This window comes from Malania oleifera, chromosome 7, assembly GCF_029873635.1.
Source record: "Malania oleifera isolate guangnan ecotype guangnan chromosome 7, ASM2987363v1, whole genome shotgun sequence".
NCBI lineage: Eukaryota > Viridiplantae > Streptophyta > Magnoliopsida > Santalales > Ximeniaceae > Malania > Malania oleifera.
In genome coordinates, this window is record NC_080423.1 from 51049764 (window position 1) to 51064069 (window position 14306).

Here is a 14306-nt window from a genome sequence, read left to right on the forward strand (position 1 = left end):
ATTGCATGCTGTAGAAACTCCTAGGATATCTGGTGCATGGTTTGTGATATGCATGATGGGAAAATGTTCTATTTATAGACGGCATGCTACCAAATTTTTTATAAGATTTTTCCCAAAATAATCAAAGTGTATAAAGCATGTACCGAATGATTGACAAATGCTGCATGCTGAACTTTATTTTAAAGGATTACTACATAATGAATGGATTCATGATTATAGTTGATTAGCTTAGCATGAATGAAAAGAGGTGTTATATCATGCGCTTATATATACAATTTTGTTTTTCCTAGGTCTTTACTATTTCCTAAGGGTCGATCTAAATGGCAAGAAGCTTAAGCAGTTGTTGTTGTATATAGGGGCATAGAATTATCATCGGAGTAGAAAGTGTTAGTTATAGTACTAAACCGGTTCGACCAATTCGAATTGGCAATAAGACTAAATTAAATAAATTGTATGCGAAGATATACAAATATTTGCAAATTGATCAAGATCAATATGCATTGCAGGTGACCACAAGATACCCTATGCGAGGGTTCAATGGTATAGTCCTTTATGAGGCTATTTCCATAACTGATGATTATGGTCTGCGCATTGTGTTGGATGCACACTACGTACGTTCGACATATTTAACTATGCAGTTATATATCAAAACCATTCCTCAAATGGGTGTTGTCACGGATAGGCAGATGGAGACGCCTGGCGAACATGTGGTTGAAGTGGAGGAAGTAAACACCCAAAAAACATGTCATTATGAAATGACTGTGGAAGAAGGTATTAAACCATACACGAGTGCGAAGGTTGGTGAGCCTCGTAAGAAGACTTTAACCCACACCTACTTTTTTAATGTGTACATTACGATGTCAATGCGTTAACCAATTTTTTTCATATACTGTAGGCTGACGTACTACACGAGGTTGATCTAATCTCTAGATCCCACAGTTCAGAGTTTAGTGAGATCTGGATTAGATCTTGTCCACGAGGATGGCCGGCGGATCCCTAGACCTTGACCCGCCCCGCCTACACGAGGAGGTCGACCAGCTCTAGTATAAGGAGGTTGAGCAACTTCCTCTAGTCATCCATTGAGTCCCACCTTCTCGTCGTCAGTTGTGCAAATGGAGTACATGTTTAGCCAGTCAGCACCGTATGCACCTTCGCCAGGAGCCGATATTGCGGGACCATCTAGTAGACAGGTAGACGCCCCTTCTGACTATGCTACCACCCCATTGATGTCATACCTATTGTATGACATTCTTGATGCGGAGGAGGTGGATGCACCCGCCATGCCACCTCGTTCTTGTCTAGAGCTATCATATGTGTTATCTCCCCATCCGCTTCACATGGATACCAATTATGCGGTACCTCTTGGCCGAAATGCTGGACATACAACACGTCGATGGGATAGGATACTAGATGCTGATAAGCAACCAGGAGAGGGCAAACTCAAACAGCCGCCACCCTGAAACCGAAGACGACCTTTATGCGGCACTGAGTAGTCTCCTTTTGATTTTGAGTGTATAGCATTGATTATGTTTATTTCATATATATATGATCGATTATTTTTATTTCATTTGTATAGCATTGATTATGTTTATTTCATATGTATAGGATTGATTATTTTTATTTCATTTGTATAACATCATTGCATTATTTATGTATAATTAGGAATATTTATTAATTTTTCCCAATATGTATGTGTGAATGAAAGTTGTGTATGACAGTTGTGAATGAAAGTTGTAAATAAATGTTGTGACCATACTGGTATTCCCAATTAAAATTATTTTCTTTTAACAGATGCATGGATTTGAACAGGTGCAAGTATTGTTTCCCACGTATATATATATATATATATATATGAAAGTTTTGAATAAAATTTGTGAACATATTGGTATCGATTGCCGAGGATAAATGTTTTCTTTGAACATGTACATAAATGGATATGGTCATTTTTAAAAGGATACTTTGCCAAAATTTTTACAGTAATTTGATACTTTGAATGTGTATGAAATTTGTGAATGAAATTTTTGAACATATTGATATCCATTGTTTAGGAAAAATGTTTTCTTTGAACAGGTGCATAGATGAGATATGGTCATTTTTTAAAAGAGGACTTTGCTGAATTTTTTGCAGTAATGATTCATTATATAATTGGACGCCGGCACCATGCTAAATACTTACTTGATATTATTGATTAAGTTGACATTGGGAAAAAAAATAAAATATTCTTTCTTGATATCAAAATTAGCTAAATACATCTTTTGATCTTCTTTTGCTTACATTGTATCTAACTATGACGAAACAAGAATTTTACAAATATATAGATTAAGTTCCTCCTAGAAGTATATGGGGATGTCACCTTGTTTAAGGTTGATATTAGCAATGATGCTATTGTTGAAATATAGAAATATGCAACCAAAAAAGTCAACTTTTTTTTTTTTTTTTTATTACTAAGTTTAAAAAGTTCAATCAAAATTTAAAAATTAGTTTTTATTTTTATTTTTCTTAAAAAAAGTTCAAATTGGCTAAACACTAACTATTAAATAAATACTTTTTTAAAAAATAATTTCTTATAAGTGATTACAAACAATCCTTAACTAAACTACCAAGTAAATTTTATGAGAAACAAAAGCTCCAAGATGTTAAAAAATACATATCAATCTTCAAAATCGATAAACCTGGCTAGCATTAGAAACATGAACATGATCATATCACAATGGTATATACATTGAGATAAATAGAATTTAAGAATTCTGAAGGGTATATTACATTTACTGTCGATTTCACATTCGCTTCCTTGTGAATCCAAATCATATACTAGTAAATGGTGGTCATGGTGATGGTGAGTGACTGTGTGTACATGCAACTTGTGGCTAAGATTAATTTTTGGAATGTGGGGTTCATCTATTGCATTCTTCAACTAGGATAGATCGTTTTTCATTCCAGCTAGTGCTATTTTATTAATGCATTATATGCTCCGTTCAAATGCAGAATAAGTTAAGCAACTGTACGCTCTCATTATCTTCTTTTCGTTTTGTTGCCACTCTTTGACATCAACTTGTTTAGGCAATCCGGTGAACATAGCTTAGTGAATTGCTACAAGTCTTCACAAAGGTGGGGATCATTGAAGTTGTCATGGTAATTCAAGGTTGTTAAAATCGGGATCCTAAATTGCTATTGAGAAAAAAAAGGACAAACTTAAATGGGATCACTGAAGGGTTAGTAGGATCAGATCGAGGATTGTAAGATTCTACTAACCATATGAGCAAATATTAAAAAATGAATATGTATTAAAGGCTTGGAGGCCCACATTTAGCCCACTTTCATTAGCTTGAGTACCTGTACTAGCCAAGATATTCAAGTATTCAGCCCAATCACAATAGAAATTCTAGTCCTCCCCGTTGATCTCAATATTGGCAGCTTATTGAGCTTTACTCAAATCCCTATACTCTTTTACTATCCTTTCAACCATTGATAGACAAGATTAAGGCAATGGAACCAAAAAATGAGATCATGGCTTCAGGATTTGCTCAATGAGATAACAATGACCTTCAGGGTTGTTTATTCATAGACTTCAGTCGATATCCTCTACTCACAGCAGGAGGTATTTTAATATGACGGAACAAAAACAAATTCTCTCATTGAACAATCAAAAATGGTAAGTTTTCTATCTCTGTAAGTTACAATTCATGTAAAATATAAGAAGTTGTATATTAACAAGCTTCAGAAAGAAACAATAAAAGAAAACAAATATGAAAACAAATATCTTTTACTTGATTGATTGAATATTTCAGTGTTGTATAATTGGTTCACTTATATAGGAATAGTGACCAATTACATCTTTACATTTGGACCACTAAGATAATGAACAAATAAAACTAATTAACTACGTATAACAGCCATAACAGATTGCTCTGTAAAACTCTAACCCCCCCCCCCCCCTCAAGATGAGAATGGATATTAATCATTCCCATCTTGTGAATAGGATGATGAAAAGGTAGGGAACCAAAAGGCTTGGTTAATATGTTAGCTAATTGATGCTTTGAAGGTATATAGATGATTTTAATTAAGCCCTCTTGTAACTTTTCTTGAACCAAATGACAATCTAGTTGAATATGCTTAGTCCTCTCATGATGCACAGGGTTAGAAGCAATTTCAGATGCTGGTTTATTGTCAGTGTATAACAAAGCAGCTTGAGAATGTTGAACATTTAAATCAACTAGAAGATAGATAAGCCATTGAATTTCATAGGTTGTTGTAGCTAAAGCTCTGTATTCAGATTCAGTAGATCATTAGCATGTTTCTTTGATTTCCATGAAATAAGAGAATCTCCAATAAAAACCGTGAAACCAGTTACACTTCTTCTAGTATCGAAGCAGCCACCCCAACCACTATCTGAATAAGCTTTCAGATGAAGAGACGAACTTGCAGACAATAAAATTCCCTGACTTGGTGTAGCCTTAATATATTTGAGTATCCTTTCAGCAGCTCAAAGATGTATCATGCTTGGATGAGTCATAAACTGGCTTAGTACTTGAACAAAATATGCTATGTCTAGTCGAGTGATAGTCAAGTATAACAAGCGACCTATGAGTTGTCGATATGATGCCGAATCATTTAGAGGTGGTGAAGAATCTATTGCACTAACTTTCAGATCGGATTCCATAGGAAAGGCTGCTGGTTTACATCTAGAAAAACCACTATCTTGTAAAATATCCAATGCATATTTTCGTTGAGAAAGAGTAATACCTTTAGCTAATCTAGCAATTTCCAAGCCCAGAATGTATTTGAGCTCACCAAGATCCTTGATAGTAACAGAATCATGGAGAAATTTCTTGACTAAATTAATTTGATCAAGGTTGTCAGAAGCAAGAATTACATCATCAACATAAATGAGTAAAGAAATAAAAGCTGAGGGGGTTTGTTTGATGAATAAAGAAGAATCTGATTTTCCTTGAGTGAAACCAAGTTGCAGCAAAGAATGAGAAAGTTTGGAAAACCATTGTCTTGATGCTTGTTTCAATCCATATAAACTCTTTTTGAGCTTGCAGACACAAGGGTCAGTAGCTGAAGAATAACCAGGTGGCAATTGCATATAAACTTCTTCATTAAGATCTCCATGTAAGAAAGCATTATTAACATCTAATTGATGTAAATGCCACTGTTTGATAGCAGCAACAACAAGTAAAACTCTCACAGTTGTCATCTTAGCAACAGGAGAATAAGTATCAAAAAAAATCTAAACCCTCCTGTTGAGTGTAGCCCTTTGCCACTAGTCTTGCTTTATACCTTGCAATTGTGCCATCAGCATTAAACTTGACACGATAAACCCATTTACAACCTATTGTAGTCTTGTTTGGAGGTAAAATAAAAAGATCCCAAGTTTTGTTTGATTCAAGAGCCTTTATTTTTTCTGCCATGGCATTTTGCCGTTGTGGAATTCTCAACCAGTGTTCTTGCAATCTTTTAAAGAATTTTTTAGACAGACAGCAATCAGATTTTGTGATGAAGTTTCTCATTGGTCTGCATGATTCCTACTCTATGATGCGAAGTCAGTTACTTCTTCAATCACCTTTGCCTTCTATGAGCAAATTGTTTTCCTTATTACTACAAGAAGAAAGCCAAAGGTCTCTATCTAAAGCTGTTGGTATTTCCATAGACTCTCATGCAATGATTGCTGCACAAACACAGAGATCTGTTGCCACGAGTGGTATTCGCTTCACAAAACCAAAGACCAAAGGAAATGTTACTTGTTCCCATTGTGGATATAATGGTCATCTTGCAGACAAGTGCTTCCACTTAATTGGATACCCACTTGGATGGAAAGGATCACGAGGAAAAAAAAAAATTTCCTGTTCAACAAGGAAATACAAACACCAATTTACCCAATGCAAATATTGTTTCTTCTTTGGAGTCAAATTCAAGTATCTCAAACATATTTTCTTAAGAGCAAATTCAAAATCTGCTGTCACTTGCAAATAGTTTGTCCCATACCCCCATAAGTTCCAATTCCACAGCAAATGCTGCTTCTACATTAGGTATTATATCATGTCATATTGTATCTACTAACAAAAATAATCCCCCATGGATCATTGATACAGGAGCAACAGATTATATGATTTGTTCTCCCCATTTTTTCAATTCCATTCAGTTACCAAATAAATCATCTATGGTCTATTTACCAAATGGCCATTCTGCTCCTATTGTCTTTACTGGAAATGTAAATCTTTCAACTGATATTATCTTACATAATGCCCTTTACATTCCTTCATTCAATGTTAATCTCATATCTGCTTCAAAACTTACTAAAGATAACAGCCATAATAGATTGCTTTGTAAAACTCTAACAATTCAAGTGATGGTAGTTGGGATTGATTGTTAATGGTTGTGTATGGACCACATAAGGATCGAGAAAAAGAATTCTTGGACGAACTTGCACAAGCAAGGACTCCCTCATCCATTCCCTATTGTACATGCGATGACTTCAACAGGATTCGGTATCTCCGTGAGAGGACAAGCACAAACCACTTGACAAAAAACATGCTAAGATTTTCTAGATCCCAGAGAGCATTGATCCTAAATTGGCAACAGTGGAAAAAAAAAATCACATACATGCTAAGTTTATTTTTTACTTTTCTTAAAATCAAACATAAAAAGTAATCTCGTTTATTGCTTGAAAAATATAAAGAAAATAAAAAGAAAAGGAATCCACTTTCTTTTATTTAGTTATTGACGAAAATTATAAAAAGTATATATATATATATATATATATATAACAAATTAACGAATAATTTTTTTCTTCATTTTTATCAAATTAAAACACAAATTTATTGCTCAAAAATCTTAAAAAGATAAAAACAAAATGGAATACTTAGGATATTTTATTTTACCAAAATATTGCATGCACAGTATATCTCGTTGGACCGTCGAACGAGATTTAAACGGCTTTCCCAATCGTGTGTTGACACGTGACAAGCAAATCTCATTAGACCATCCCGCGAGATTTATTTGGGAAATAAGCCGATGTTGACGCGTGACAAAACTAGCTGAACCGTTCAGCAAGATTTTGTAAGCGTCAATATGAAAAAAAATTCTCAAACAAAGTATTATTTAATATTTTATTATAAAATAATATTAAAATGGCAAAAAACTCTTGTTTTGCGGCCCTACATAAAGAGTTCAAAAATTGCCCGCTACTGCATAGGATGCACAAATATCCCGAGGGAATGGAGCCGCCCTGATACTCACTCCTCGGAAGGAACGCGAAACACCATTCGCCAGTATCAACGAAGATCGTATACCCGCTCATCACGAATTCCCTCAAGAATTGCCTTCCACATTGAGCTTTGTCCAACCTCTAATAGCCATAGGAAGCTGCCAACGAACTAATCTTGGGTGATTTTGCTGCTGTCTTTCGATAACCAATGCCTGGAAGATGAACATGTTTTGCTATTCTCATGAGGTACCATAAAAATCTACATTCAATCTGTAAACGCTTCACAGGCATTACTACTCTCCAGCTCATTTCATCGCATACAACCTGCAAAAACCTTGAGTCTGTTGTGTTCCCTCCAAACACTCCGGAGGCTTTATCCGCACATATTGCGTCTATCTTGCAAAATTTTTCTGACCCTGGTTCCATTCCGCTAGTTCGCCAAGTTCATGCCCAGGTCATTGTGAATGGAATTGGCAACGTTGGATTTCTGGGTTCAAAGATTCTGGGCGTTTATGTTCTTTGCGGCAGCTTCATGGATGCTAGAAACACGTTCTTTCAGCTTGATTTGCGGTATGCGTCGCCGTGGAATTGGATGATTAGAGCGTTTACCATGACGTGTTGTTTTGATTTTGCTTTGCTTTTTTACTTCAAGATGTTGGGGTGTGGAACTTCTCCAGACAAGTATACTTTTCCTTACGTTATTAAGGCTTGCGGTGGTTTGAATGATCTAAGTTTGGGGAAGTTAATTCACAACAGCATTCGTTTGATGGGTTTTGAGATTGATGTATTTGTTGGTAGTTCTCTGATCAATTTCTATGCAAACAATGGTTGCATTGATGATGCACGTTTGTTGTTCGACAAAATGCCTTACAGAGATTGTGCTTTGTGGAACGTGATGCTCAGTGGTTATGTGAAAGGTGGAGACACATATAATTCTTTATGGCTGTTTAGGGAAATGAGGAACGGTGAAACTAAGCCCAATTCAGTTACATATGCCAGTATGCTTTCTGTCTGTGCGTCCCAGGGAATGATTAATTTAGGTTCTCAGCTACATGGGCTTGTAAATATATGTGGACTGGAAATGGATTCTCTAGTGGCCAACTCACTATTGTCTATGTATGCAAAGGGCCGAAACTTGTCTGATGCACGTAAATTATTTGACACTATGCACAAAACTGACTTGGTCACTTGGAATGGGATTATTGCTGGTTATGTCCAGAATGGGCTTATGGATGACGCTGCACAAATGTTTGATGAGATGATATCTTCTGGCATTAAACCTGACCTAATTACATTTGCAAGTTTCCTCCCATCTGTAACCGAATCAGCAAGTTTGAAACAAGGCAAGGAAATTCATGGTTATGTTGTAAGACATGGCATGCCTTTGGATGTGTTTTTGAAAAGTGCTCTTATTGATGTATACTTTAAGTGTAGGAATGTGGAGATGGCACGCAATATTTTCAACCAAAGCACTGCAATAGATATTGTGGTTTGCACAGCTATGATTTCAGGGTATGTGCTCAATGGAATGAATGGTGATGCTTTAGAAATTTTTCAGTTGTTGCTTAAGGAGCAAATGAGACCCAATTCAGTAACACTGGCAAGTGTTCTGCCGGCTTGTGCTGGTTTGGCTGCTCTTAAATTGGGGAAGGAATTACACTGTAACATACTCAAGAATGGGCAGGACAAAGGATGTTATGTGGGTAGTGCAATTACAGACATGTATGCAAAATGTGGAAGATTGGATCTTGCCCATAAATATTTTGTAAGAATGCCTGAAAAAGATGCTATTTGTTGGAACTCAATGATCACAAGTTGTGCACAGAATGGCAAACCAGAAGAAGCCATTGATCTTTTCCACCAAATGGGGATGGAAGGAGCCAGCTATGACTGTGTTAGCATATCAGCTGCTCTTTCTGCTTGTGCAAATTTAGCAGCACTCCGTTATGGGAAAGAGATCCATGGTTTCATGATGGGAGGTGCTTTCAGCTTAGATCTTTATGCTGAGAGTGCACTAATAGACATGTATGCTAAATGTGGAAAATTGGATTTTGCTCACCGTGTATTTAACATGATGCAAGGGAAAAGTGAAGTTTCATGGAATACCATTATTGCTGCTTATGGGAGCCATGGGTGCCTTAGAAACTCTATTGATCTGTTCCATGAAATGGTAGCAGAAGGAATTCAACCAGACCATGTTACCTTCCTTGCCATAATGTCTGCCTGTGCTCACGCTGGCCAAGTTGATGAAGGAATTTGCTACTTCCAACGCATGACCCAAGAGTATGGGATAACAGCTAGAATGGAGCATTATGCGTGCATGGTTGATTTGTTTGGGCGTGCTGGTTGTTTGTGTGAAGCAGTGGAAGTCATAAAGAGTATGCCTTTTAATCCAGATGCTGGTATCTGGGGAACATTGCTTGGAGCTTGTCGAATACATGGAAATGTTGAGCTAGCTGAATTTGCTTCAGGATATCTATTTGATTTAGATCCACAAAATTCTGGCTACTACATGTTATTAGCCAATGTTCATGCTGATGCAGGGCAGTGGCACAGTGTTTGCAAGATACGAAGCATGATGAAAGAAAGAAGAGTGCAGAAGGTACCCGGTTACAGTTGGATTGAAGTCAACAATATCACCCATATGTTTGTTGCTGCTGATGATAGTCACCCACGATCTGCTCAGATATATTTACTGCTGAATAATCTTCTCCAAGAGCTCAGAAAATATGGTTATAATGCACCCAGAGACAATGGAATAATATCGACCCAAAAGAGGATACACATATCTTAATAAAGAATATAACCAGGAAAATGGTAAGTCAGGGCACTCTTATCTTTTTTTAAGTCTGCCCTCCAACCTAGGTTTTTTTTTTTTTTTTTTTTAAATTGATAGGCTGCATCTTGTGTTTTCCACAACTGATAAGTATCTAATGGGATGAGATCTGTGATCAAATGCATTCAGATTTTGTAATCAATTCAGTAGTAGCAGAGAAAAGAACATAGATATTACCTTTTTTATCGAAAAGAAAATTTTCTAGAAAGACTTGAGGCTTCGGCAATCTTGTCAATAGGTGCAGCAAGTTGAAATTGTATGTATTTTTGTGATCTCTTGTCGTTCTAGCATATCAACAGTAAAATAAGATCCTGCTATTATGGTGTTTAAGAGGTCAGGCAATATATGTGTGTGTGTGTGTGTGTGTGTGTGTGCATGTATCTAAGCGGATACTCATTCCCTAAGCAGTTATATTGACCCTTTTATATTATGTTTCGTTCTTGGAATGGCTGGTCATAGGAAAAGGGCGGAATGATGGGAATGTAAGTAGAAATTGTATGATGATATAATGGTTTAGAAAAAAACAGAAAATACAAAATTGTGTGTTATTGCATCCAACACAGGAAGACAGTTACTGTAGACCAAGAGCGATTTATCCTTGACTTGGGTTATGATTTCTGTAAGTTTTCTATTGATCTTCATCTGCCATAGTTATATCTGGTGATCTTACGTCTCTGGGTGATGCTGCCATCTAGTTTGAACCATTCGCAACCCACAGTACAACAAAATGCCATTTTTTCTTGGCAGAAAGGAATATAAAGAACTGCAGAAGAAATATTGAGAAGATAGTTGTGGTGCTTATTGTTTATGGAACTTCATGTGATTCGTTTTAGGCTTCTTTATTTGAAGTTCCTTTACGGATACCATCATCCTGTGTAATATGTCTTTATTTTTAATAAAATTTATTAAAGATTTGCATTTTTTGTATTACGTAATTATTATTATTATTATTTTCCTATTTCTGCCTCTCAATGTCATTTTTGGGCAATTGGAAGACGTCACAACCCATGGTACTACGCTATATCTACAGATTAGGGTGCTTTATATCAATGTTTTAGAAGGCGAAGACGTAAGGCAAGACGTTTTAACCCTTAAGAAGCAAGACATAAGCCTTAAGGCGTTGGAGCATAAGCCTTTTATAAATTTATTTTTAAGATAAAAATATGTAAATAAATTTTATAGATTTTAAAAATAAGGAAAAATTAAGAAAGTCACAAATATAATGTTAGAAAAAAAAATTATATACTTCGCAAACATCTTGTTGGTCATTCAAAAATTGCTAACTTGAATATATGACATAAATCATGAAAATAGATAAATATACTATCATAAAGTTCATACTATTTTCATGATTTAAGATACAACTCTCAATTATTTTGGAAAGATTGAGGTCCAAGAGTTTTAGAAATTAACTCGTATTATGACATTCCTTTCATGCAAACATGTAGTTCAAATTTTTTGACCAATTCTTACTTGAGAATCACACACTCAGAATGCATAAGTCTCAACTAAAAAGGCACAAAAGATTGCCCTTTATAAAAATATGTAATCCTCATATGTAAAGTATTAGTCTTTTTGAAATTTAGTACTTTAGATTGAGTTTTAAGGCATTTTAAATTGAGCTTGGAGGCATTTTTGACATGTCATGCCTTGAGATGAGCCTCAAGGCAGGCCTTGTGCCTTTTAAAACATTGCTTTATATAAATTGAATTTCTTTCCTTTGCATTTAACACAGAAATGAGAATACACTTTTACCCATGCGTGGTAAAGTAGTCTATGGTGACCAAAATATATTCATGCCCATTAGACGCCTCCTTTCCTATGCATAACAAATGGATTCCTTCTTATCCCCTTACATATTAATTCTCCCACAAATAATCTATCGCTTAGTGTCACGAGTTAAGCTTGTTCAGGGCATTATGCTTGCCTATGACCGCTTATCTCGTGTGCTTGGCATGGGTTTCCATCATGTAAATACTAGTGTAGATTTTCTGCTAGTAGTGTCTTTGTATGCCAAATAAGGCAGTATGACTCCTTAGTCACTTTGATGTTTCTTAGTGTTAGAGTGGGAATGACCTAGAAAGCTCTTTAAGGGAGGGTGAGTGTTCATCAGTCAATGTAAAACTCACTAGCTATTGTTAACATGTTTAGCCTACTTACCTCCCTCGCTAAACACACATTGTCAACAGAGGTGTTGTTAATGAATTTCGTAGATTCAATATTTACTGCTTGCTTGCTACTGCTTTCACGAAGGCTTACTGTTTCTGCTGCCATTTGATTGAATGCTAATGAAATTGTTTCGTGGATGAATGTTGGTAAAAGATTGGCTGGCTAGTTAAACAATAGTGCTTTAACTAGCGCCACACGACCCTTCACAAAGGTATGAAAATAGTCGGACCGTGACACTTGGTATCAGAGCCCAAGGTTGAGTTGCTACGCGAATTCGATTGCTTTCGTTATGGGATTTGGATAGCTTTGGTAAGTGACCATGGCACCAAACAATGCTAATAGGATCAGCGTGCTGGAAGCACAGTTTGAGGCAACAATCAATACTGTGGCCGCGAAGGTGGCCCAGATAAGAGAACTTGTTGATGAAGTGATGGGATCACAAAAACATCAAGCAAGTTTGATAGGCGACATGTCAGAGAACTTTCTCCATACATTTGAAACTTTGTAGTCACAGATGGCTAATCTGGATGTAAAGGTGAATCTGATGGTTCTTGTTATGGGGGTGTGCCTAAGATGCCAAGGAGTTAGAGAACTTCTTGTTTGATATGGAGCAGTACTTTCGCGCTGTGAGGATGACCTCAGAACAGACAAAGGTGAATACTGCGACCATGTACTTGGTTGGTGATGCCCAACTGTGGTGGCATACCAAGTACCAAGAGATTGAAAATAGAAGTTGTGTAATTGATAGTTGGGCAGACTTGAAGAGAGAGCTCAAGGCCCAATTCTTTCCTGAGAATGTTGAGTATAATGCAAGGAGAAAACTGAGAGATCTCAAGTATATGGGGTCAATCAAGGAATAAGTAAAACAATTTTCTTCTTTGATGTTGAATATTCGGGATATGTTGGAGAAGGACAAGTTGCTCTATTTTCTATAGGGGATGAAACCGTGGGCAAGAACATAACTTCATAGGCAAAGGGTTCAAGACTTGTCAACTGCACAAGCTGCTGCAAAACGCTTGACTGACTACGCTGGTGATGATACCGCTTCGTCCGAATGGTTTTGCGGAGAGGGAAACAATGGAAAGTCTTTCAAGAAAGGCAAACCCAAAAGTGGGAGAACTGACTCTAAATCATCAACCTTAAAGGGAGTTTCTTTGTCTCAAGGGTTCAACACACCCAATGGAAAGGGGAAGAGTAAAATTTCGTGCTACTTGTGTGGTGGATCTCACAAAGTGAGTAAGTGTCAACACAAGGGATTACTCAATGCCTTACAAGCTTCCACTTCAGGAAAGGTGGTGGAAAGCAAGGAGGAAGAGGATGATGCCCCGAGGGTAGGTTCAGTGCAGCTAGTGAGCGCATTGGAAAAGTAGGCAAAAGCACCGAAAATTACACTAGCAAAAGGGTTAATGTTTGTTGACTTGAGGATCAATAGGAAGAGTACCCGCACTATGGTGGATATGGGGGCTACTCATAATTTTGTTTCACAATTGGAAGCATGGAGAATCAACTTATCCTTAGAGAAGGATACATGACGCATGAAAGCAGTTAATTCTATAGCCCAGCCTACTCTGGGAGTAGCCAAGCAAGTTACTGTAAAGCTTGGATAGTGGGAAGGTCATGCAAATTTCACAGCGGTGCCATTGGATAACTTTCCAATCATTCTAGGAATGAAGTTCCTAAGGGGGACGAGGGCAGTACTGATGCCTTCGGCTGGTTCCCTATGTCTGATGAGAGATCACTTGTGCATGGTGCAAGTCGTTGCAACGAAAGGAGACGACAGGAAGTCCCTTTCAGCCATACAATTCAATGATGGATTGGGTTAGGGTGAGCAGACACGTCTAGCCATGATGGTTGTGGATAAAAGAAGTAGGCCAAGAGTTGGAGCTTATGACCATCCAAGTGGTGTTGGATGAGTACAAGGAGGTGTTTCCGGATAAGCTACCTCACAATTTGCTTTCACGACAGACCTTGGAGCATGAGATCGAGTTGTTGCTAGGAGTGGAACTACCTGTTGAAGGGCCATGTCGGATAGTGCCTCCAGAGATAGTAGAGTTGGGGAAACAACTTGATGAATTGGAAGAGGAGTGTGTT

At 37.0% G+C, this 14306-nt stretch overlaps 1 protein-coding gene across 1 annotated transcript; it reads left to right on the plus strand.

Moving 5' to 3' along the window:
- The first annotated feature begins 7198 nt into the window (after positions 1-7198).
- Positions 7199-10374, plus strand: LOC131159786 (pentatricopeptide repeat-containing protein At4g21300). Its single transcript, XM_058114955.1, has one exon. The coding sequence runs from the start codon at positions 7452-7454 to the stop codon at positions 10002-10004; it is 2553 nt and encodes an 850-aa protein (XP_057970938.1). The 5' UTR covers positions 7199-7451; the 3' UTR covers positions 10005-10374.
- The last annotated feature ends 3932 nt before the right edge of the window (positions 10375-14306 follow it).